The following is a 26,883-nucleotide window of genomic DNA, read 5'->3' as shown; positions in this document are numbered from 1 at the left end:
TATTTATCGCGGATTCATGGGTGGCTTTTATAGCAATGCACGGTCGAGAAGTTTCCAAAGTTGCAGAACATTCCTCATGAGAATTTTCGGTAACTTCTGAGAATGTTCTCAAGAACGAGAATTTATCAGAATACTTAGTAACTTCGTAGTTTATACCATAATTTCGTAGAACTCAGCAAGTCAAGACGTAGTCCCGTGGTAGTGCGCTGGCTTCGTATGCCGATGTTCTCAGGTTCGATCCTGACAGCGACCTTTTTGTTTTTATTTTGTTTGTTTTTTTTTTTATATTGTATTGGCATGACCAAAAACAGGCATCAAGAAATAATAGTTCGGTACCTAATTTAAAAAAGTCAGGACTAAAACTGTGAAGTCTGAAAGTCGAAATGTTCCCTGAAGTATAGTGAGAATTTAAGCAACTTATAGTGAAAATTTAGGTAACTTATCACTTATCAACAAAATAGCTAACTATAATAGACAATATTATACCTATAATAACATACAGTTTTATATTATGCCCATTTAAACATTATTTCAAGTATATTCTCTTGTTTAAATAATAAATTGCATGTTGCGGGAATGTTCTGCGAACATTCTCAAGAATGTTTCCGCTTTTTGGGAATGTTCTGCAATTTCTACATTAGTACTAGTGGCTACTCATTCCACGTTGACACGGTAGAAAAAGTAATAATTATGAAGTTGAGAAGCTGACCCGCCCCTATATGGAACAGATACAGATTCATCATCATCATCATCGTATCAGCCCTTTATCGCCAACTGCTGAGCATAGGCCTCTCCTCTAGTACGCCACTTCTCCCGGTCCGCTGGCTCTGTCGCGCCAATACGCAAGCGCGATAGAGATAGATAAACGTTTCAGCGTTTCCAGTTGTGATCCAGTTGTGACAGATACAGATTGCATCGCATCAAGTCCAGAGGTTATATCATTACCCTGAAGTCTAGAGACGAGCAATGTCAAGTTTGACTACTATACAGGTATAGTGCGTTTCCTTGCAATATCTCTGCGTAATCCGTTATTATCCAATTCCCGTGCACTTAATCACAATAACTATATAATTGGCTGTATATTAGGCATGACAGTAAGGTCAAGGTCCTAATGATGTCCACTTGAAGCCAGCGGTTAGGAAGCGGTTAGTTGTCGTTCCCTAGTCCCGATTTGCTATTACCTTGATTAGTCTGAGGGTCACTAGCTTTACCTACCTCTCGCTCTCTATCAGCGTTCCGCTAACTATATGATATAACGGATATATTTATAGGTACGTGTAAGTATAATATGTTGCAATATTTCAACTTACATGATATTGTATTAAATTATGTATTGGTAATAGGTAAGTCGTTATTTACTTTATTATAAACACTGATTCACAAAAATACTGAAGAAAATGCAGATATAGACATACACAAATGACTCCTTGCATCGTCTGATTTATACGACGACCGCACAAGACGCACCCTAATCCGTTTATCTTATTAAGTAATTCATAAGGCTGAGATAAAGGCCATTCAATTGAAATAAACTCAAAGAAAACAATTTAATTGCCGATGTCCTGTCTCGTGCAGTTGCAACCAGCCGTCGAACCTTTATCTCCGAGGTGTACCGACAGCTCACTAGGATCGAGTCGTTATCGGCGAACCGCGCGGTGCGGCGCAGCAAACAAGTTAGTTGTGGTGCGTCACGGCGGGACGCGGTGATAATAGAATTACTAGTTGAAATACAGTCGCGTTCAGAACCTAGAGAGCCGCAGACATGCGGGGCAGCACCGCCGGCCTAGCGGACACTCTCGCCAGTGGCTCCCGCACACATGCCGTGCTCCTAGAGCTCTCCGACGCGCTCTTCGCGAGCATCGTCGTCGCCCCCGCCGTGGTCGCCTACTGGAAGGCGACATGGACGCTCATGGACTTGTACGTTTTACCGGAAAACAGTGTCGGCTCCGCGGCGGTGTGCACCGCCTTCGGATTTTGCTGTGACTTGTTGTTCTGTTTGACACAGAACCAGTTGAGCAAGTACTTGTGCCCGGACCGGGGCAGGTTGACGTATTATGTGTTGTCGAGACTGTATACTTGCCTGGCCGGGGTGGCGTGTGTCGGGGCGTGGCGGGGGGCGTGGAACCTGCTGAACGAGTGCACGGGCGACAGCGCCAAGACGCTGCTGTCGACGACGGCGGCGGCGACGCTGTCGCTGGCGGCGCTGCGCTCGCTGCGCAACATCTGCGCGGCGCCCTTCGCGGTGGCCGTCGATACGCCACAGGATTACTTTGACGTCCCCACCATGTTTAGAACGGTTCGTACCAAAATAACGAAACATATTTATCTAGACAACTTCTGACTGTTCATAGTTCTACCTAATCTACACAACTTCTTGTCTGTGTCGAAATAGAATAGTAATAGAATTGGAATACATTTCAAACAGACTTTCTTTTCACACAGACTCTATCAATTATGTCGAGATCGAGTACAGTAGTCAGTAGCTCTACACTATTGGCTTTACTCATCTTGAAAAATTAAGGGAAGCTAGTGTTTTTTTTAAACCTTGTAGCAAAAAAAGCTGTCGCGCCGAACTAGCTAATATACAGACATTAAACGTCGATACTATTTAACTATTTAAATTATCCCAAAGTTTCATCCTTGAGAAAATGAGGAAGGTCTGGCGGCTCCGGGCTCTTAGTCATTTATTTAATCTTTATTGTACAAAATAAATACATCGTATATGCGAACATAATGCCATAAGGCATTCTCTACCAGTCAAAGTAAAAAAAAAATATGGTTATTACAAATGCAAGGTCTCTTATTTTCATGTTAGATTGGTACCTACTCATAAAGCATGTTATCTCGTCCCGACATAACGGTAGGAAACCCGACATTAGTCTTGGGTTTTATTAAATTTGATAAGCAAGGCTTGCCAACTCAGTTAAATTATACATTAGTGCTTTCACGACCAAAACACTGAAATCGCGAACGATCATACCGTGTGTTATATATTTAAGTTATGACATAAAATGTACTATGTATAGCATTTCTTCTATTTAATTTTGGTCTAACCCCTTGAAAAAACCTTAACTCCTTGAAAAAACCCCCGACAAAGTTTACCGATTTTCATGAAACATGGCTAAGAATAAGAACACTCCCGACTAACTCAGCTTTCAAACAAAAAAAAACTAAATCTAAATCGGTTCATCCGTTCGGGAGCTACTATGTCACAGACAGACACACAGACAAAAAGACAAACAGACAGACACGTCAAACTTATAACACCCCGTCGTTTTTGCGTCGGGGGTTAAAAATGAGCTCTATTTATATGTAAAAAGAATTGGACACTGGCCATTCACTGGTAATTTACCCTACACCTTATTAATTAATTTTTCACCTCACTAGCTCGAAAAGGACTTTTTTATTCTTTAAAAACAGATAGCAAAATTGCATTTTATCCACAAGAGTGCAAAGAATATTTGAAATCCGAACGTGTCATTAGTTACTTTTTTAAATATAATTTCTTGTAAAGGCATGTCCCAGACAGGACAATTTTCTCCTATGCTTAAATTGTCTTAACAAATCATGTGATGCGAACGTAAAAATAATTTCATATCGAATTGTATCCGACTAAAAACATAAAATTCAAACAATTTTATAACATGATTTTACCATAAGACACTTGAAATCGTACAAGAAATTGTATTTTTGACTCTTCCATTGTACTTATTCAGAACGCACCTTAAGTAACATTGCAATTTCAAAACGCGTGAAACGGAACGCACCCAAATAGATTTTTCTTCTTGATTCTTTGAAAATTTTGTGGTGTGTCGGTCGGTGCTTCGTGGAAATTGTAATAAACGCAAATTGACTTATTTCTGTGCAATTATGTTCCAGTTGTTTTTATTGCGTGTTTCCTCGCTTTAGTGAGGTGAAAAGTTATGTGTTAGACACGGGATGCAAAGTTATTTTAACTCGTGTGTATTGCAACACTCTACGTTCAGGATTCTATTTTTGAACTACTCGCTTCGCTCATGATTCTATTTTCGAACCCATTCAACCATAGAACCCATTCGCTAGCTCGTAGTTCAACCCTAGAATCCATTCGCTAGTTCTTGTTGCAATTCCGCACTCGGTTAAAATACAACTTTGCTCCCTTTTAACAAATAACTATTCTGTCATAAATTAGCCTAATAAGTAGTTCACAGAATCTTTTGATCTTAATTTGATACGATCCGAAGATCGTGATGCTAACTTGTAAATGTGAGATATTTTGTGCCGTGTCAGCTCTCCAGTCAATAAGTTGAATGCCAATATTGCCAATGTTATATCAAAACAATTAAGGTACAGCGTGGCAAATCTCGACTGGGGGGGCAAATGTAACTGGTCAATTTTTTCCATGTTTTACAATGTTTGCATTATTAAATAGAGTGTCCACCGGTTATATATGGTTGCCGTGTTCAGTGGATACATGAAGAACTCAACATCATAGTGTAATAATGGAAAAAATGGATTAGTTACAATTGCCCCCGAGTCGAGATTTTCCCCGCTGTACCTTAAAAACAAAATGTTGAATTAGATAAATCAACCCCTGCCTGGTCTTACATATTATTATTGCAACTATAATAGTTAGTTATAATTCATATGCATGATTTGCTGATAATGTTAAAAATGCTTCATTATAACAATTTTTAAAATTAACACTATTTATTTACATGTACTGGCCCTGTTGACCGTATACTTGCCGTTCTCACCTGTAGAATACCTACTGTGGCATTTGTGTACAAACAAACCTAACCACAAAATTAAGATTTTGTAAAAACCCCCGACCGCGTCATAGTGGACCGATTTTCATGAAACATGGCTAAGAACACTCCCGACTTACTCAGCTTCCAAACAAAAAAAAACTAAATATAAATCGGTTCATCCGTTCGGGAGCTACGATGACACACACAGACAGACAGACACGTCAAACTTATAACACCCCGTCGTTTTTGCGTCGGGGGTTAAAAAAAGTTTGTAAAAACAGGCTTGAAAATTTAAAGATTTAATTATGTCCATTGCACAAAATCACTACAAAATATTTTTCATCACACCAACTGATAAAGGCTTTCTTTGCTATTCGAAAACAGATAGCAAAATTGCATTTTATCCACAAGGGGGCAAAGTAATTTCATACAAATTTTAACTCGAAGTCTTAATCTGGCTGCTAGATTTTACCTATAAATGATGATTTTGAATTATAAATATTGAATAAATTGATGAATTTAATTTATTTTGATGTTTTATAGACAGTATTTTGTTCGTGTTGGTGTGGTGAAAAATTTTGTGTTTCACTCGGTGGCAAAGTTTGTTTAACCTTCGTGCCTTGATACCCTCGCAACGCTCAAGATTCCACTTTTTGAACCACTCGCTACGCTCGCGGTTCAATATTGGAATCTTTCGCTTGCTCGGGTATCAATATTGGTACGTGCGGTTAAACAACTACTTTGCCCCTTGTAAAACAAATAACTATTGCTAATAAAATCACCTAATATTAGGAAAGAAACAACAAAATAACATTTAGATTTTGTCTGACGATGCAAAGCGAACTCAACCTCGAATAGGCTAGTTTCCTGTACTTAAAATAAAATATTTTATGCAGTGCACATAATAAAGCACAACCCACTTAATTCGAAGAAAAATATAGACAGTACTTATGTTTAAACATAATTTATATTTAATAAGTCAAAGAGAAAGATAAAAGTAAATGAACTGATTGTGACGTCACACCTCAGTATTTCATACTAATTCCATATTAGCAAATCGTTTTGACAGTTCATAAAAAGTAGCTGATTTAAGATTTGACTACTAGGAAACTAGCCTATTGCAAATTTGTAATCATGAAATCGTTCTCGGTCAGCATTCATTTAATCTTATCGGGGTTAATTTCATCTTCAAAACAAGACAAAAGTCTCTCACTTGGTACGGGTCTTCTGAAACCGCTTTCTTTATGGTGGCGCCTACGCACTACGCGGTTACGCCGTAGGTCGTAGCGCTACGGAGACGCGCGGCCTTCAAAGCGTGTCCGTTCACCTCGCTATATTGGCTTAGTGCTACGCGAAGATGCACACTTAAATTATATTATGTAAATATAATTATTGAGGATGTTTTTATACTTATTGAAGGTTAAAATATTATGTATTGAGATTGTATATTGTTTGCTCTAGTTAAGATCTAGGATATAGTTGGCATGGTATCGACTTTTAATTGGGCGGCTTTTATAGTTTCGACTTGCACATATTTACGTGTTCTCGTTATTGTGATATACTATTGTGAGCGACATTTTTAAAGAAAGATCAGCTAGCACGGACAGTAAATTAAATACTTTTGTACCAAAATCATTATTTTCATAATTGAAACGTGAAAGATGTTCGTTTCTCGAACATTTTGAACACTTTAGTGGTTGACAGGTGGCCAACCTAATCATTGTTAATAGTTATTTGTTATACAAGGGGGCAAAGTTGTATTTTAACGCCGAGTGTGGAATTGAAAAAAAACAAGCAAGTGATAGGATTCTATAGTTGAACCACGAGCGAAGCGAGCGAGGCGGTGTTAGAACGGTATAACAATAAAATGTAACAATATCCAACCAACATATTTTTTTTAATTTTGACACTGTTGCTTTTCGATTTTAACTGTCAAACTTATATGACGGATCATTAAATAAGGCTTTTTTAGAAGTATCATTTAGAGTGGTCCCTCCTTCAGACTCTAAAAAAAATTTTTTTTGAAATGTTGCCTTACGTACTTTTTGCAGAAATATTATAGTTGGAGACTCAAATTTCTTCCAGGTTATAAGTACTATTTAGTTAACCAAAATGAAAAAAGATTGTATGATAAAGTTAAATAATTTTAGAGAAAAGTCATATTTCATGAATTTGGTTTTTTTCTTCTGCTGGCTAAACCACTGGGAATTTTTCAAAAAAACTTTGCACAATCGTACTACTAAGTGTAAGTAACTATAGAAAAAAAAACCAGCACCTAATCATAAAGGGCACTTGTTGTTCCCTTATCCTGCTACGGCCTTTGCGTATGACACCTTGCGTATGACATGACGAATAGGGCAGAGTTGTATTGGAACTAAAGTAAAACATAATTTTTAACCGTCACCTCATTAGGCTTGTGCCGTTTCGTTCGTTGATCGGAGCGCTCCGATCTCGTTCAATCGCTCCCACGAACTAGTTCGCTCTTTTAGGTCTTTTGCTCATTTAGTTCAGCCAGACCAGCGACCACTGCGGTCGGAAAGATCAGAACGAATGGGACCGAATAGTGTCAAAATGATACGAATAGTCCACAGATAGTAACATTCCGGGTCCAAAGGTTGTAAGTAACCGAAGTTTAATATGAAACCTTGATGTTTTTGTGTTGCTCTGCTAAGTAGCTCTCGCTCTCGGTCGGCGCAGTCACACACTCGTTCTTGATCGAAACCGCTCGCGCTCGCCGATCCTATACTGAACTAAATGAGCAAAGACCGATTCTCAGAGCACAAAAAGATTCAGTTCATTTCGGTCATTGATGGGATTTTATTCCTAACAGTTCATAGTTCGTGAACGACACAAGCCTACACCTCATATCTCTCAAGAAGGACGGTTATCAAGTCGTCTGTATGTTTTTTTTTTTTTTAATGTTTGTTCCTCGATATCTCCGTCGTTACTGGACCGATTTTGAAAAATTTTTTTTTGATTGAATGTATATGCATACAGATTGGTCCCATTTTTCTCAGAACCCAGTTCTGATGATGGGATTCTGGAGAAATCGAGGGAACTCCTCGAATCTGAAAGGCATACATATGGTGATTTTTGTGTTTTTAAAGGAACAGCATGGATTTAGGTACGGAACAGTGACATTTGGTGCAGTGGAACTGCTGATGATGGCCAGAACGGAACTCTTCAAATCTGAACGGCACGCTCATAGTGACTTTGGTATTTTTATAAGAACAGCATGCACTTTCGTCCAGAACAGTGACATTTTGCAGTGGAATTGCAGTCAGGAACTGCTGACTTTGATAAGAACAGCATGCACTTTCATCCAGAACAGTGACATTTGGTGCAGTGGAACTGCAGCCAGAACCAAACTCCTCAAATCTGAACGGCACGCTTATAGTGACTTTGCCATTTTTATAAGAACAGCATGCGCTTACGTCTAGAACAGTGACATTTGGTACAGTGGAACTGCTGATGATGCTCAGAACCGAACTCCTCAAATCTGAACAGCACGCTTATAGTGACTTTGGTATTTTTATAAGAACAGCATGCACTTACGTCCAGAACAGTGACATTTGGTGCAGTGGAACTGCTGATGATAGTCAGAACCGTACTCCTCAAATCTGAACGGCACACTCATAGTGACTTTGGTATTTTTGTAAGAAAAGCATGCATTTAAGTTCAGAACAGTGACATTTATTTAGTTATGTTTGTTAAGCATATTGAGTTTTCAAGTCAAAGTTTGTCAAGCTTCGATTTCTTATAATATAATCGGATTCATGAGGAATTGAGGAAACTCCTCAAACCTTAACGTTATACGTATATTCATTTCTGTTGCCATCTAATAATTAAAGCATTAAAAGCAGTTTTAAAAAATACTTACACATTTCTACATAATCCGACATTCGCAAGTACGAGTAGCTTTCACCAGAACCCGAAAGGCGACGGTTTTTTTTTTCTTAAAAATTATTAAGAAAAAAAAAACCGCCTTCCTTTGGGGTTCTGGTGATAAATACTTTCAAATGTTGGATTATGTTATCAATTCGTCTGTATATTTTTTAATGTTTGTTATTCGATATCTCCGTCATTTCTGAACCAATTTTGAAATTTGGATGATTCTGAAGTACTTACAGATGAGAATGATTATCAGAACGGAACTCTAACCAGGGGCGGCTCACTCTTCATCAGCAGTTCCACTGCACCAAATGTCACTGTTCTGGACGTAAGTGCATGCTGTTCTTATAAAAATACCAAAGTCACTTTAAGTGTGTCGTTCAGATTTGAGGAGTTCCATTCTGACCATCATTAGGAGTTCCACTGCACCAAATGTCACTGTTCCGTACGTAAATGCATGCTGTTCCTATAAAAACACAAAAATCACCATATGTATGCCTTTCAGATTTGAGGAGTTCCCTCGATTTCTCCAAGATCCCACCACCAGAACTGGGTTCTGAGAAAAATGGGACCAATCTGTATGCATATACATTCAATCAAAAAAAAAAATTTCAAAATCGGTCCAGTAACGACGAAGACATTAAAAAAAAAAACATACAGACGAATTGAGAACCCCTTCCGTTGAGATTTGGAAGGCGGTTAAAAATATGAAGAAATCAACGAAACAAATGCATATAAGCAATATTGTTTTATAGACAAAAAAAGTTACTAGTGGAGACAAGACACAAAAAAGCCTAGGGCCTACAAAAAATAAAAATACATATGAAATCCGGCCCCTTTTTTACAGACCTCTCGAGTTGTTGCGCCCAAAAAGCGATACTTCCCAGCCCATTTTAAGGAACGTAAAGACAATATTTCATTGCATGTTTGAGAAAAAGTAATTTCTACAAGCATTTGTCGCTCACTTCACTGTACTTGTTTTCCACAAACATTATGATGTCTTCATCAAGGCATTTCGAAGCCTTCAAAAACGTTGAATTTGAGTTCTGAACCGTACAGCCTTTACAAAATTTGTTAAATAGAAAATTCGTAGACTTCTGCTGCGTGATGTTGATTGATGTACATATCTTTTACGCTACGCTTTTCCTGGTGATGATTAATGACCTGCCTTTAGCTGTCAGCAATGTAAGATGCTTGTTATTTGCTGACGACCTCAAACTGTTCCATGCTGTTAACTCCGTTTCGGATTGTGAGACATTGCAGCGCGACATTAACGCGGTTATGGAATGGAGTCAGACCAACCACTTGCTGTTTAATGGTAAGAAGTGCAAGACAATCTCGTTTAGTAGAAGTAAATCCGCATTAGCCTACAACTACCAGCTTGGTGGAGAGGATATTGACCGCGTCCAAACCATTCGTGACTTAGGTCTTGAGCTCGACACCGCACTAGACTTCCATAGCCATATAAACTCAGTGGTAAAGAGTGCAAATAAAATGCTGGGCTTTGTAATGCGTACGTCACCGCAGTTTAACGGCACGACCGTTCCATTAGTTCTCTATAATGCCTACGTCCGAAGCAAGCTCGAATACTGTTCAGTAATATATGACCCAGTTGAGCAGAACTATGTACACTTCTGCTTGAAAGAGTCCAGAAAAAATTTGCTCGACATCTCTACAAAAAGCAGTACGGGTACTATCCTTTTCTTTATCCGTCACTTTTTGTAGCAGGTATGGTCGGACTCGATACCCTCAGTTTTAGGCGTAAACTGCATCTCGCCGTTCACTACAGCCTTATGATAAGAGGGAAAATAGACAACCCGTTTGCGTTGGAAGGTATCCGTCTCTTTGTGCCTGAAAAATATGGGCGAGCGGGGCGCCGCCGCCGGCCGCTGTTCGTGGCGCCGACGGAGGGGCCGCGCACGCGCCGCGCCAGCAACGCGCCCGGCGCTCGGGCGCCGGCGCTGCTCAACCGACTCGTTTTAAGCCAGGATGCCGACGTGTTTGCCGATAGCTGGCACACGTTATTGTGTAAAATTCGCGCACTTTGCAATGAATTTAGCTAAAATTTAATTTATGTATTGATTAATTTAATTATTCTGTTTTAGTATTATATTGTATTGTTAAATACCTCCTAATAACATTGTAGGCGCTTTGGTACCACACTGTAAGCTTATGATTGTAATTGAATAAATAAATATAAATATAAATAAATATATCTGTTAAATGTGTAATTTGATGCAACTGGCCCTTAGCTAAAGTATAATGATTTGTTTTAATTTAACCAGTTGTATCAGGCTTATAATTACTATATAAATATATTAGTTACCTCCTGTTTCCATCATTATATCAGGTCACAAGTCATCGAAAAATATTTCATCTCTATCGCGCTTGCGTATTGGCGCGACAGAGCCAGCGGCGTATCGCTTTCGTTTGGCGTCGGAGAAATGCCATTCGGCTACGGGGCCAGGTCCGAGTCATCAAAATATTTCATTGCCATTGTCAATTCACATATGTACTTATACTCAGCTGTATTGACTTTTGTGACATGGTGCAGGTGTTGGGTCCAAAGTAAATGCTAAGAAGTACGAAACTTTATAAAGTGTGGATTTTTGTAAAATATTTTTTGACCTCGTGCCCATTTCTCGAAGCTGCAAGTAGTGCAAGTTACAATTTACAAATGGTAGCCAACGTCTAATATGACAAATTGGAAAGAGACTTGTAACTTGTAACTTTCAGTTTGGAGAAATATAATAAATAGGTTCAAGTACATGTACTTACTTATTTTTTCATGTTCTCCAGCCTGCACTATTAGTATTATGACCACTTATGTCAAGCCCTTACTACCCTTGTTTTTAATTTACCCCAACGGTACGTAAAATTATGTAAAATGTCACCACGAATTCGTATTGACCGTAAGTGCGTTTTCACATTATCCGATCCGATATCGGACGTCGGACCGATATCCCATACATTACAGGCGCCATCTTGGATTTTTTTCTATTGAAATCCTTCCGACATCCGATATCGGATCGGATAATGTGAAAACGGACTAATGCGGAGAGTTAACACATGGTTTGTTTCGCAGAGTACACGAGAAACGGCGTTGTACGTGCTGGACTGCGTGTTCTCCGTCGCGGTAGTGGGGTCCCTGGTGGTGTTCGTGTGGCGCGGCTCCTGGGCGCTGCTGGACATGTTCCTGTTCCCCGACGACCAGCTGTGCTCCTGCTGGACCTCGCTGGTGAGCTACACCTGTATATACAGCTGGTGTCGGTGGTGGGTCGCTGGTGGTGTTCGTGTGGCGAGGCTCCTGGGCGCTGCTGGACATGTTACTGTTCCCCGACGACCAGCTGCGCTCCTGCTGAACCTCGCTGGTGAGCTACACCTGTATATACAGCTGGTGTCGGTGGTGGGTCGCTGGTGGTGTCCGTGTGGCGAGGCTCCTGGGCGCTGGTGGACATGTTCCTGTTCCCCGACGACCATCTGCGCTCCTGCTGGACCTCGCTGGTGAGCTACACCTGTATATACAGCTGGTGTCGGTGGTGGGTCGCTGGTGGTGTTCGTGTGGCGCGGCTTCTGGGCGCTGGTGGACATGTTCCTGTTCCCCGACGACCCGCTGCGCTCCTGCTGGACCTCGCTGGTGAGCTATATAATGTAGCCTCCTTGAGGTCCCATAATTACATATTTAGCACATCCCTGTTTGAGGTAAAGACTGAAAGACTATTTTGGTAGCGATAGTTACTCAGTGTAGGTATATAATGTTTTAGTAACAAATTACATAAAATAAAATAAATAAATAAATATTGTAGTCCGAGTTCTTAACCAGATGTACAGTCCCTGCTGGCAGAAAGCATGAAACTTGGCATGTATATAGCTTATAGGTTTATAAGAAAATATGGAAGTAGAAACACGCCGAGGTGTCAATGTTTCCCCTCTTTCCCCCCACTTTTGTATCCCTGATTTCAGTATTTTAATATTTCCATGAAAACCGTGAAAGCTACCATCACGATGTCTAGGAGAAGTATATTCTTCATAAAATTCTCTACAATATTGTCTTTGGAAGTATGAAGCTAGAACTTATAATTTTCAAACTATGCTCATTTTCCCCGAACCATATTTCTCTTTGGTGACCTAAACGATAAGATAGACTTAGCGACTTTGTTCTTTTACCTGTGGCGATGTTGCTTCACAAAATTGTTCCTTGGGTCAAACTGATCCGATTTAGCTCAATAGTCATGAAATCGCACGTCACTACCCCCCACAAAGACAAGGAGAAAGGTCCGGTTTCCTCGGTGAAATCTATGCATTACTTCTTTTTGCTCTTAGCGACTAGGGCAAATCGTATATCATTTTCGTGTAATATAGGGACGAGTTAATCATTTCTGAAAAAATCGTTGCACCTTTTCATACAAAAATAACGATTTTATAGCAAAATAATGAATTTTTATGTATTTCATTATGAAAGTTATGGCATTTACAGTTACATCGCGGCAATTATCAACTAATAAAAAATAGAACAGATTAGCCAATAACCCAGTTCTGATGATGGAATCCTGAAGAAGTCGAGAGAACTCCTCAAATCTTAAAGGCATCGGTATAGTGATTTTTGTGTTTCTATAAGAACAGCATGCATTTACGTTCAAAACAGTTTCGTGCAGTGGAACTGCTTATGATCATGAGAACGGAACTCCTCAAATCTGAACGGCACACTTATAATGACTTTGGTATTTGTATAAGAACATTAGGCATTTACGTTCAGAACAGTGACATTTGGTGCAGTTGAACTGCTGATGATGATCAGAACCGAACTGCTCAAATCTGAACGTCACACTTATAATGACTTTGGTATTTTTATAAGAACATTAGGCATTTACGTTCAGAACAGTGACATTTTGTGCAGTTGAACTGCTGATGATGATCAGAACCGAACTCCTCAAATCTGAACGGCACACTTATAATGAGTTTGGTATTTTTATAAGAACATCATGCATTTATGTTTAGAGTACCTAGTGAAATTTCGTGCAGAGGAAATGCTGATGATCATCAGGACGGAACTTCTCCAATCTGAACGGCAGACTTATAATAACTTTGGTATTTTTATAATAACATCATGCATTTGCGTTCATAACAGTGACATTTGGTGCAGTGGAACTGCTGATGATGATCAAAACGGAACTTATTATCAAATCAGAACGGCATACTTATAGTGACTTTGAAGAGGATAAGTCTGCCGTTCAGATTGGAGGAGTTCCGTTCTGATGATCATCAGCATTTCATCTGCACGAAATTTCGCTACTCTAAACATAAATGCATGATGTTCTTATAAAAATACCAAAGTCATTAAAAGTGTGCCGTTCAGATTTGAGTTCGGTTCTGATGATCATCAGCAGTTCAACTGCACCAAATGTCACTGTTCTGAACGTAAATGAATGTTGTTCTTATATAAATACCAAAGTCATTATAAGTGTGCCGTTTAGATTTCAGGAGTTTCATTTTAATCATCACCATCAGTTTTGATTGGAACGTTCCGTTGGAACTGCTTATGATCATAACTTATGAATAAATGCATGCTGTTCTTATAGAAACACAAAAATCACTATACCGATGCTTTTAAGATTTGAGGAGTTCTTCTCTCGACTTCTTCAGGATTCCATCATCAGAATTGGGTTATTGGCTAATCTGTCCTATTTTTTATTAGTTGATAATCGCCGCGATATAACTGTAAATGCCATAACTTTCATAATGAAATACATTAAAAATTCATTATTTTGCTATAAAATCGTTATTTTTGTATGAAAAGGTGCAACGATTTTTTCAGAAATGATTAACTCGTCCCTATATTACACGAAAATGATATACGATTTGCCCTAGTCGCTAAGAGCAAAAAGAAGTAATGCATAGATTTCACCGAGGAAACCGGCCCTTTCTCCTTGTCTTTCTGGGGGGTTGTGACGTGCGATTTCATGACTATTGAGCTAAATCGGATCAGTTTCACCCAAGGAACAATTTTGTGAAGCAACATCGCCACAGGTAAAAGAACAAAGTCGCTAGTCTATCTTATCGTTTAGGTCACCAAAGAGAAATATTGTTCGGGGAAAATGAGCATAGTTTGAAAATTATAAGTTCTAGCTTTATACTTCCAAAGACAATATTGTAGAGAATTTTATGAAGAATATACTTCTCCTAGACATCGTTATGGTACCTTTCACGGTTTTCATGGAAATATTGAAATACTGAAATCAGGGATACAAAAGTGGGGGGAAAGAGGGGAAACATTGACACCTCGGCGTGTTTCTACTTCCATATTTTCTTATAAACCTATAAGCTATATACATGCCAAGTTTCATGCTTTCTGCCAGCAGGGACTGTACACTCATAGTAAGTCACTGTTAAGAACTCGGACTATTGGGGACACCTTACATAAATCAACTTACCCCCAAACTAAGCAAAACTTGTACTATGGGTGCTAAGCGACGATATACGTACATACTTATATACATAGAACAATAAGTTTCTAATACAAAAAATAAATACAATATTCAGCTTTTTCTTCTAGAGAATTTCCAGAGTATGCAACGGATTCTCCAATATAACTTACACTATGTTAGGGATTGCAATTTTTATAATTATCACATACACACAACTGGCACGAGTTTTGATTAATCAAACATAGAACCTAGACCAATAATCATATTTAATAGGTATTTTCGGATATACCTAACTCATTTCATTGGACGGCGCGTATCTTCATTGGCGAATTTTGTGATAAGATAAACCAATCAGCACTAACTGTGCGTGTAAAACTCCATATTTAAGTATAAGTATTCAGTTACTAGTGCCTTCCCTATTAGCTGAAACCTTATTTTTAATTTTCATTTATTATATTTTTAATTGTTTAAAATATTTATGTCTCGGTTTGATTTGAACTATCATTTTATTACCATGTAGAAGGTAAACGGAAACGTACAAATGTACATAATACAAGCATGCCTATTCGAACAGAGAATAACGGAACTGCAATAGTTATTTGTTATAGAAGGGTGCAAAGTGGTATTTTAACGCCGAGTGTGGAATTGAAAAACGAGCAAGTGAAAGGATTATATAGTTGAACCACGAGCGAAGCGAGTGGTTCGAAAATAGAATCCTGAACTTGGCGAGTTTTTCAACACACGAGAAGTAAAATACATTATTTGCACCCGTGTGTAACACAAAACTTTTCCCCTCACTATAGCGAGGAAAGCACAACGCAAAAAACGCGTTTATCACTAGTGGATAAAATGCGTTTTTACTCGCTGGTATTAAAGGACAAAACACGTGTTTCCGAGCTAGTGAGGGGAAAAATAAATTAGCTCTAAATACGACATGGCAGTATCAAAAGTCTTCAAACAAAATGTCACTTTTGCCACTATCCACTAACACGTCCGATCGCATTTACTTGTACAATACAGTTATTGCAAAATAATGCGTCCCGCAACATTTTTAACATATAATCCTTTCCGCATGTGGGTCATATCTACTACGGCGTGCCATTGAGTCAGTGACCACTTACTAGCGGCACAATTGGCTCTTCCTTTCGACCGTCTTGGTCCCCCAACAGAAACAAATATCTAGTACGACCTGTTGTTTAAAATCATAATAACTGATTGCAGTTTACGGATTATAAAAATAATATAATGAGCTATAAAGTAGAATATTAAAACAATGGTAATCGATATAAATGAGCGGTGCATATCGATATTTACCACAGTATGTAATTTTCACGAATATCACGATTATAACAAAATCATGTAATTAGGGCACTACAATAGGTACAAAAGGATTATTATGGTGCGACTCTGTCCGTCCGTCTGTCTGTCTATCAGATTACTAAATATCTCGAGAACTACTTATGCTATCGATTGGAAATTTTAAACACTTATGAACATTTGTCAACCGCTGTCAACCTTTACAAGTTGAATTTTTTTTTCAAAACTGCACAACAGCTCCTGTCAGGTATCATTTCTAAAAATAGCTTTTCACTGATCAATTATCCAATTCGCCAGAGTGTAATGGGGTAAACGGTCCTCATGTTTACTAATAAACGAGTGCTGTGCTGAGCGCTGCCCACGTGGCAATCTGCTCAATGTCACCGTGGTAATGAACGTGAAACCGAGAAGCATCCTGGTTAACTGCCTTCTTAGAGGTCTAGTACCTAGTTAAGTTGAGATATTTTTAGCTTTTTCCCTATGTTGGTAATTTCGTTTAGTGTAAATCGCATTTTTTTAAAATTACGTCTTATGGGAATTCAAATTTAATCTCAAAAATAGAAAAATCTTCACAGATATCTATACTAATATTATAAATGGGAAAGTGTGTATGGCTGTTTGCAAAACGGAGCGACCAATTCACGTGATTTTTTTAAGTGGAGATAGTTGAAGGCATGGAGAGTGACATCAGGCTACTTTTCGTCTCTTTCTAACCCCCACTTCCCTAAAATGGGGAGTGCAAGTATGTATGTATCATTCCGCCATTTTCGAATTTAATGAGAGCGAAGCTGCGGGCAAAAGCTAGTAATATAATAAAATACATGCTTTGTCGTTGTAACAAAACACTTGTACATTTTGTACAAACAGGAAAGAAAACACAAAACTTTGCTAAGTGAGTACAAAGGTGAAAGTAACAATTAAATATGAGATGAATAAATTATGACAATTAATGATTAACTATTATACGAATGCACTTACGATTTAATAATAAATTGTAATTTATTATTAAATAATAAATAATAAAATCAAAAGTTCAATTATATTATGTAGGATCTACCAGGGTACCTACATCAACAACAACATCACAAACGCTACGTCGCTTACACTAAATAATATCGTAATTCGCTTACTGCATAGTTACCTATAACTTCGTTAAACACTGTATTTATGATATGTGTACCTAATGCCGATGCACGTTTCGTCTAAGGCTGTATCTAAACAAACACAGTGCTATCACAACAGAGGAATCAAGTAGGTATGTACAGTCTCCAAGGTTGGAGTTATCGCTTAGTTATAATTAGATGCATTGTTTTGATTATGCACCAGACGCACTAAGTACGATAGGGTTGTCGATTGTTCTTGAAACGTTGTATGAAACTGAAATAAATAAGTTCAGATGTAACGCCATGAGACTGAAACTACAGATGTAGCGCGAAAAGATTTTCCTTCGAATTCTTACGCAAACGTACGAACGTGTCGTGCTATTTCAGTCAGTCTCAGTACAAGACGTACTGACACTGTCTGAACTAGCATGACAAATACGAACGTTTCCGGAAACATACGAAGGAAAACCTTTTCGCGCTACATTTGTAGGTAGCGCTCTCACGTATTTAACACTTATTTAATAATGATTTATTTACTAAAGTCATCATCCTCCTTGCGTTATCCCGGCATTTGCGCCTCATGGGAGCCTGGGGTCCGGTTTGGCAACTAATCCCAAGATTTGGCGTAGGCACTAGGTTTTACGAAAGCGACTGCCATCTGACCTTCCAACCCGAAGGGTAAACTGGACCTAATTGGAATTAGTCCGGTTTCCTCACGATGTTTTCCTTCACCGAAAAGCGACTGGCAAATATCAAATGACATTTCGCACATAAATTCCGAAAAACTCATTGGTGCGAGCCGGGGTTCGAACCCGCGACATCCTGAACGAAAGTCGCACGTACTTGCCGCTAGGCTACCAGCGCTTTACTAAAGTACATATCTATAAATAAATGAAACCCTGTGTACAAGTTAATATAAAGTTTGTAGGTAAGTAAAATTCAAATTCAAAACATCTATTTCAAATTTACAGTTAAAATTCCTGATATTCTGCTGGCGTATAATCGTATCGATTAATTAAAGTAGCCCTAAGGAATTCGAATGTATGATGCGCTGCATTTATCACTACTTAAAGTATGTCACAGAATATTCCTCGCAGTTCATTTGCCTATTTGATAACATTATTTGGTTGTGTGGCCTGGGTCTTAGGAATGCTAGGAAGTTTGTTTTTGGAACAATGTTCGATATGTGGAAGATTTTATATCACTAGTAAGTTATTGATCACTACACCTTATAAAACAAAGTCTCCCGCCGCGTGTATGATTGTCTGTTTGGATGTTGTTATCGCTCAAAAAGTCACTGAACAGATTTTTTTAGTTCACACTTATGATTCTTGTGAATCTTAGAGCGATTTTTGAGAAAGGTTTAGAGTTGTACTTTTGTGAAGATTTTTTGTGAATTGGTTCAAATATACAATACAATATTTACTATTACTCTAAGTAAAGTCTAGAACCGAAAACGCTGCCCAAGCCAATTCAGATATATCAACACAATGTAAGTATGGTGAAAAAGCCCGCGATGGCATGTTTTGATGGTATATGAGAAAACTTATTATAGTTACCCATTTTTAGGGTTCCGTAGTCAACTAGGAACCCTTATAGTTTCGCCATGTCTGTCTGTCCGTCCGTCCGTCCGTCCGTCCGTCCGTCCGTCCGTCCGTCCGTCCGTCCGTCCGTCCGTCCGTCCGTCCGTCCGCGGATAATCTCAGTAACCGTTAGCACTAGAAAGCTGAAATTTGGTACCAATATGTAGGTATGTCAATCACGCCAACAAAGTGCAAAAATAAAAAATGGAAAAAAATGTTTTATTAGGGTACCCCCCCTACATGTAAAGTGGGCGCTGATATTTTTTTTCATTCCAACCCCAACGTGTGATATATTCCTTAAACTAAATATCTATAGACACACAGTCCCGAACAAAAAAGTCGAAAAAAATGGCCTCAAATGACATTCCAACTTTATTCAGATAGGTGCAAATAACGCTAACTTAAACCTAAAATCAAAATATATCTGTTTTTTGAAAACCGAATTTGTTATGTAAGCCGTAAGAATCAAATTCGTGAACCGTTCGATACGAGTTTTCAAATAAGTAACATATAAACCGTTTTCGTCCGATCACCGCGATACTGGCAACTACTGAAACGTCATTAGAAAAACAATCAATGTCAAAACTACAAGTCATCAGAATATCGGATGCATGGAGTCGCATAAATAATATTAGGCACGTTGAGTAATAAAAAACCTCGTATAACAAAATAAGTTTATTTACACTTTTTACATTTTATATACAAGGTTTGACTTAAGACATCTATTATAATAAACAAATTCACTTGTTTGCCAAATTGGCAGTATACCTAGGTTTTCATTGTAAATATAATCTTTTTTTATGGTTTCGTACCCAATGGGTAAAAACGGTACCCTATTACTAAGACTTTCCGTCTAGCCGTCCGTCTGCCTGTCTGTCTGTCACCAGGCTTTATCTCAAGAATCGTGATAGCTAGAGAGTTGATATTTTCACAGATTATGTATTTCTGTTGCCGCTATAACAACAAATACTAAAAACAAAATAAAATATGTTTTTAAGGGAGCTCCCATACAACAATCGTGAAAACCTTTAACCACCTGTAAAACCGGCAACAATATTTATTTCGATAAATACAACCCAAATAATAGATTGTGTCTCAGGGGAGCAAAATGATAAATTTACGGCGAGGGCGTACATTGAATCCTAAAGGTAGCGGAGGATTATATAATAGAATCCGGAGCGTAGCGAAGGATTCTAAAATGGAATCCTGAGCTTAATGAGGGATTCAAGTGTTAACGCCCAAGGTGAAAATAATTTTGCTACCGTGTGACACATACTGCTTTTCACACAACCCAAGAGAAAAATGAAGGAACATAGAGATGAAACAGATTTATTTAATACTATTAGATAATAACTCAGCAAAGCGGACCCCTAGGCTCTCCCTGAGCCGAGGCATAGGCCGGGAAAACGCTAGGGGGATGATGAGATAATAACTCAACAAATCAACAAGTTTATCAAAGAAATATATTTTATACCGGCAAATAAATGTCCTTGAACAGAAAAGTGCCACTTTGATCCCTCCTAGCAGGGAAGAAAAGTACCACTTTGATCTCTCCTAGCGGGGAAGAAAAAGTCCATTTAAGGACGGAAGGTGATGTGAATAAGTAATTTGTGCACTGGTAGGTATACTTTCTTCCAATTACGATAATGAAGGGATTCGGGATAGCAAGTAGACATGAGTCTTGAAACTAATACTTCCTGACAAAATAGATACAGAGTAATTACAGTATAAATGAAACTAAAAACTTAATTCTAATATAGGCCTATATTAGAGCCACTTAACCGAGGATGCTGATGGCATTTCTTAGTTTATTTTGAGTATATTTGGTTAAGTTTTAATTAGTAATGTCGACGGTGTTGTCACCACCTTGGGATCCCGAGGGAATCTTGAATTAAAATATAACGCTATTAAAGTACATAAGAGACAAAGTGATGAAATCTGCCATTTCAAGTTTGCTACACGTATTTTAAAAATATACAGTCAGATATATCGCAACGTACGAGTTACTCAAAGATATCAGAAAACGTGTGAGTGTATGTTCAGATATTTTTGAACATCTCGTTCGTTGCCATATATCTGATGGCTACTGTACACTGCCTACCTACTTTTTCGTCAATAGGCACATGTATAAGAAAACGCATGTAAGTAGATGTAAATAAAATAATAGCGACTCCGTACCTTTTTGTTCCATGAAAATCCTTTATTTTTGCAATTAATTAAATTTATTCTAAAACACGAAATTGCATCGAGTTTATACATAATTTGTCAATACATTTGAATTACTTACGTAAAAAAACTCATCCCACTGTCTTTCTTGTGTTTTTTTGTGCTATTTTTAAACCGAGCACGACGACATTGTCATTCGACGCCGGTCGGCGAATGACTAAGTCACCAACTCTGTACTTTTTCGTAAGATCTAGAGTTTGACTGTAGCCATTTTTTTCGCCTGACTGTGTATCTAGTACTAATGATACATCAATGTATTTTGCAGATTTAAATTAATATACAGCACAAATACTGTCTTTTGTTTTTAGGTACCTACCTATATAATTTCTGATTCGTTATAAGTTTAATTAATTACTATTTTAACTCTATTTAAGTTCCTATCATAATATAAATACCTTTCACAACAGTGTTTTCATGTAAATAGTGTCAATAAAACATTAAAGTTTATTATGACTATAAACGGTGTGTTTCCGTTCTTTAGCAAACAAGCTATTTGTATATTTACTAGAGTCAGCTGTTTGCTGCCTAAGCTTGGTTGTAAAGAGCATACGGACTACGTACGTAGTCGGAAAATTATGCTAATTAAGTATAAGTACGTCACTGATAAGGAAGTTTGTTTTGCGGATTCGAGTTTTGTTCAATCATGAACTGCATTTAGTTTATTGTCCTAACAAATGTCATAGACACATATTTAATACAAAATGAGTCGTAAATTGATAATATGAATAACTAATAGCTTTTGCCTGCGGCTTCGCTCGCGCTAAAAACAGACAAAAAGTAGCCTATGTCACTCTCCATCCCTTCAACTATCTCCACCTAAAAAATCACGTCAATTCGTCGCTCAGTTTTGCCGTGAAAGATGGACAAACAAACAGACACACACACTTTCCTATTTATAATATTAGTATTGATTAACAAAGCAAGTTACTTATTGATTATGACAAAAAGCCCTAAAGGGTTGGTAAAGAACAACGGATGGTCAACTAATATCGATAACTTGTTACGGAACAGCCAGTACACCTATTGATAATAGTACTAAGTAAACAACTCTTCAATCTTAAAGACAAAATAAAGACAAAAGAAAAATTATTGTATCACGCTTCCTCGTGCCAAGACTATTGTTAACTTAACCTACGGTCTTTCGTGATATAAATAAACATCCAAAATATGCAGAATGATTATCATTTCTGAGTAATAGGCACTCATATAATCACTTTTTATTAAGTATGAAGGCATTTTTTATTATGAAAGTGCAAACAGGGATTAGGCTATTATGTTTGCCTACTTATCATTGAGCCCACAGACTTGTGGGCTCATGACTTATCAGGCGCCTGAAGACGCTTAATATAATTCATTATTTAATTTACTAGACGTGTTTACCAAAATCTTAAATAAAATAGGTACCATATACTTAATTCTCATTTGATTAAAGGATATTGGGTGTTGGTAGCTCCGATGGTAAAGCACGGGGCAAGCGGTCCAGTTGTGGTCCAGTATTTATCATTGTTAGGTACTTTACTGGTAATTTTCCAATAACTTCGGTAGCCATTAAAAAAGTACAACACTAATACGGCAGTTCTGATATCGCCAGAGCCTGCTATAGTTAGGGCTCATATGTATACATATAGTAGGAAAATATTCACTGTATTGTGGGTAAGGTCTTGGTGTCTAATGGCATAGCACCGGTCTAGTGACCGATTTTTTGTAGTGAGTTTATGCTAGCTCATGCATTTCTAAACATACTTAATAAATAGCATCATTATTCATTGGTAGACGTGTCCAAGTGATATTGATTTGAAGTAGGAGTACTAAAGACGTATATTGTGTTCAACAGTTGGCAGGCTACGCGCTCGTGGTGGCGACGTTCGCACTGCAGGCGCCGGTGCGCTGGGCCGCCTCGCGCCTGCGCGGCGCGGCGCGGCTGTTGCTGGCTGACGTGTACCACCTCGTCTCCTTCCTGGCCACCGTCAACGTGTGGCGTGGCGTGTGGGGACTGCTGGATATATACCTGTTCCCTGGTAAGACTCGATTTATGACCTCTGTGTTCTCTCATGAAGAGGAACACGGAAGAGTTGACAATGATTCATGGTTAGTTTCACTAGACTTACATAATATATACCGGGATTTCGTTTTTTGCCGAGCTGCCGATATTCTGACCCAGCATATGTGATGGTCATAGTGTCATAGGCAACCAGGTGGGGTCTCCGCCACGTCTCGTTGTGCGCTGTTCTTCTCATACAGAATTATCTGATGAAGTTCATAAACTCTGCTTAAATAAGAAGTGCTGTATGTTTACTAGTAATTTCTTTAAGGTTATATTATAAAACTTTCTATGATTCTCCAAGTGTCACTAACATTGCATATTTTCTACAGATTCTCCAAAAATCAGCAACTGGTGCACACACATAGTGAGCCTCACGCTTCTCATACTCCTGAACTGCTCCAACTCCATAATAGTGCGGGGCGTGTACATCGACGGCGAGGAGCCCGCCGGCGAGTGCGTGGTCTTCCCCTGCCACTATCTAAGGCTCTTCTTCCACAAGGAGAGGACCAAAAAGAGACACAGGCAAGCGCTCGCTGCGGCCGCCCTTGCGGCCAACAGGAAGATAGAAGAAGCCAGCGTACCCTTACAAATGCCAGAAGAAAAAGTATAGAAAAGGCAGCCATCGTTACACCCAATCTTTTTTAAGATATCGGTAATTGACGAAAGGTCGAGCTTATTAATGTTAAGTAATTGTTGTTTAGTTATTACGAATTTGTAGCAGTCAGTTACCCAGTGAAACAAAGGAATAAGTACCAATTGTTTATATTTATTTTGTTCTTTACAATGTTGTCCTACCAAAATATCCCATAAATATTGTATGTAATTCGATTTCGTTGTGTTTGCGTCTAAGAAGAAGGTACTCAATTAACATTAGGTACGAGGTTTTAATAGAAATACAGTCAGTCTCTTCAGAACCAATTTATAAAAATATTTTTTTATTGAATATTGAACCTAGGCATGGTGATTACAGATCTAATAACTAGATAGGTTACTTTATTTTTAATTTACCAGTTATAGTTTGTATTGACTAAATTGGTTGTATGTTGCCCGGGTTTGAACAAAACATTGTGGTTTGTGAGATTTTATGCTTATAAGTAGGTTTTTGTAAATATTATCTATGAAATGTAATTGTAAGGTACAAATTGTTCTTGTTTCTCAAGAGAGCTCGGTACTATGTACTATTTGAGTATAAGAAGTATGTACATGAGAAATTAAAATTCTTTAAAATAATCTAACTGGCAAAACAGTATTTTATAGAGTATTATGGTATTATCAATGACAAGTTTTATCAGGGTAGATACCAACAATCTAAAAGACTTCAAACATTATTCCGATAGACTTATATTGACCGGGATATAGACCGTGATTACCTTTCTGATTTTTTTGTAAATATAAGTCTAATAAAAATAACCGTGAATCATTCAAAACTCTTATTATTCCGATACTTTAATACCATTCTATAAACGCAAATTATATCCACCATTTTATATATCGTTATTTTCTGGAAAAAGTGAACTTATTTTAGTAATAGTTATTTGTTATACAAGGGGGCAAAGTTGTATTTTAACGCCGAGTGTGGAATTGAAAAACGAGCAAGTGAAAGGATTCTATAGTTGAACCACGAGCGAAGCGAGTGGTTCGAGAATAGAATCCTGAACTTGCGAGTTTTTTAACACACGAGAAGTAAAATACATTTGCACCCGAGTGTAACACAAAACTTTTCCCCTCACTATAGCGAGGAAACTACAACGCAAAAAATGCGTTTATCACTGCTTCCAGTAGTTCCACAGGTGGTAAATGATCTTTATTACTAGATTCACCTTCTTTTATCAATTTTAAAGCAGTTAATTTGACTTTATTCGAGGTCAAATTACTTTACCCACTAGTGGATAAAATGCGTTTTTACCCGCTGCTATTAAAGGACAAAACACGTGTTTCCGAGCTAGTGAGGGGAAAACAATAATACTTACCTACCTTGAATCCCAACGCGGTGTAGACGCAGCCAGAAACATTAGATTATTTAATTGAATAACGAGTCTAAGACATTTTTGACATGTAAATTACAAACCGAGAATGATGGTTGTGGTTAGTTAGCAGAGTTATTAAGGGCCTACCCTGTGTAATGCCACTAATTATACTCGTATTGTTGTATCAAACTTACCAAATTGTGTCTCTTAATCCTCAAATACCTAACTAGGTATACCGTTCCGCACCCTTTTAATAAACTTATGAGAAGTTTTTTGTTGACGTATTTTATTGATGTAATTATTTAGGTATAAGTAACAAATTTCTAACGGGCTGGGACGCTAAATTTTTCTAACGCTTATTGTTATTATACTTAGACATTATATATTAATTACAACTAAGACATCATATTTAGTTGCAGCTGAGTTTGTAAATTGTTAATCTCTTAATGTCTATATTTTAAAAGGTTTTTTAAAGTTGATTTACCTAAAACAGACTTAAATTAAAAATTAAAATGCATTAAAAATTAATGTAATTCTAATTTATTAATCTATATTAGAAACTAGTCATCTTTTAAGTGCTTACTTTATTTTCATGATGCATTTTTTCATAAGATAGATTATAGTTATCTCAATACAACACATACCTATTACTCCTTATGAAAATAGATATTTACAATAGGTACCTACATTAAATGAAAAATAAAATAAATAAATAAAAATACTTTTACATGACCTAATTATACCCGTAGATTCACTCATACTCATAATTAAATATAGGTAGTATTATAGTTGTATGTACAGCTATTTCCCATACAGGTATACTTACATTTATTTAATTGATACCTACTGCTGGCGTTTTGGCGTTCACTCGTAGGCGTTCTATTACACTAAAATCTAAATGTGGTTTTATTTTTCAAGGTCCATCGATGTATATCTGGTGCAAAAGCTACGCTCTGCCGGCGTAGGCGCATGGCAATCGTTGACGCCAGACGCTGGCAGAAATGCAGTCTGGCTCTGTCGCGCCAATACGCAAGAGCGATAGAGTTAGATAGCTACGAAACAGATATTATCTTGAGCGTTTGTTCGAATTCGGCTACGCATGTTGTTATAAACCTTAAATATTCATAATTACCTATATATTTAACATAATTTTGATCGTCACATGAATTTGATATAGGTACCTAGTTCTTGATATGTTATAGGTAGAATAGAATGTTACAAATGTAAATATCATACATATACACTCACGCCTGCAGGTCCAAACCGGGTAAGCAGATTACATGGAAGTGCTCAAGTTTCAGCGCCTCTTTTAGCACTTAAGGGGTTAAAAGATAACGAAATTGTGATACAGTATAAGTAGTAGGTACAGTCAACCAATTGGAACCCTAGACCACTGTAGAACTATGTCATAGTGACGTTATAAATCAGATTGTAAGAAATCTCTTACTGCTTGTCATTTTGACATGGTTGTAGAGTGGCCAAGGGTTCCAATTGGTTGCCTGTACAGTGACAGGTTGCCAAGCTTGCCAGTCCGTCGCTCACACCACAATGAAAGCCATATTCCACTGTCGACTTCTAGGAAACTCACGGGAGAAAA

General features: G+C 37.8%; 1 protein-coding gene across 1 annotated transcript; it reads left to right on the top strand.

Moving 5' to 3' along the window:
- The first annotated feature begins 1,718 nt into the window (after positions 1-1,718).
- On the top strand, positions 1,719-24,965 carry LOC125228762. Its single transcript, XM_048133437.1, has 4 exons — positions 1,719-2,296; positions 11,707-11,859; positions 23,110-23,293; positions 23,649-24,965. The coding sequence occupies exons 1-4, from the start codon at positions 1,763-1,765 to the stop codon at positions 23,927-23,929; spliced, it is 1,152 nt and encodes a 383-aa protein (XP_047989394.1). The 5' UTR covers positions 1,719-1,762; the 3' UTR covers positions 23,930-24,965.
- The last annotated feature ends 1,918 nt before the right edge of the window (positions 24,966-26,883 follow it).

Source organism: Leguminivora glycinivorella, chromosome 1 (assembly GCF_023078275.1).
Source record: "Leguminivora glycinivorella isolate SPB_JAAS2020 chromosome 1, LegGlyc_1.1, whole genome shotgun sequence".
NCBI lineage: Eukaryota > Metazoa > Arthropoda > Insecta > Lepidoptera > Tortricidae > Leguminivora > Leguminivora glycinivorella.
This window is presented reverse-complemented; position numbering and strand designations above follow the sequence as displayed.

Excerpts from the sequence above, each read along its gene's own strand:
- LOC125228762 (XM_048133437.1), top strand. The coding sequence starts at position 1,763 with ATGCGGGGCAGCACCGCCGGCCTAGCGGACACTCTCGCCAGTGGCTCC. Across the intron at positions 2,297-11,706 it reads TCCCCACCATGTTTAGAACG|AGTACACGAGAAACGGCGTT; the intron begins GTTCGTACCAAA and ends TTTGTTTCGCAG. Across the intron at positions 11,860-23,109 it reads GCTCCTGCTGGACCTCGCTG|TTGGCAGGCTACGCGCTCGT; the intron begins GTGAGCTACACC and ends TGTGTTCAACAG.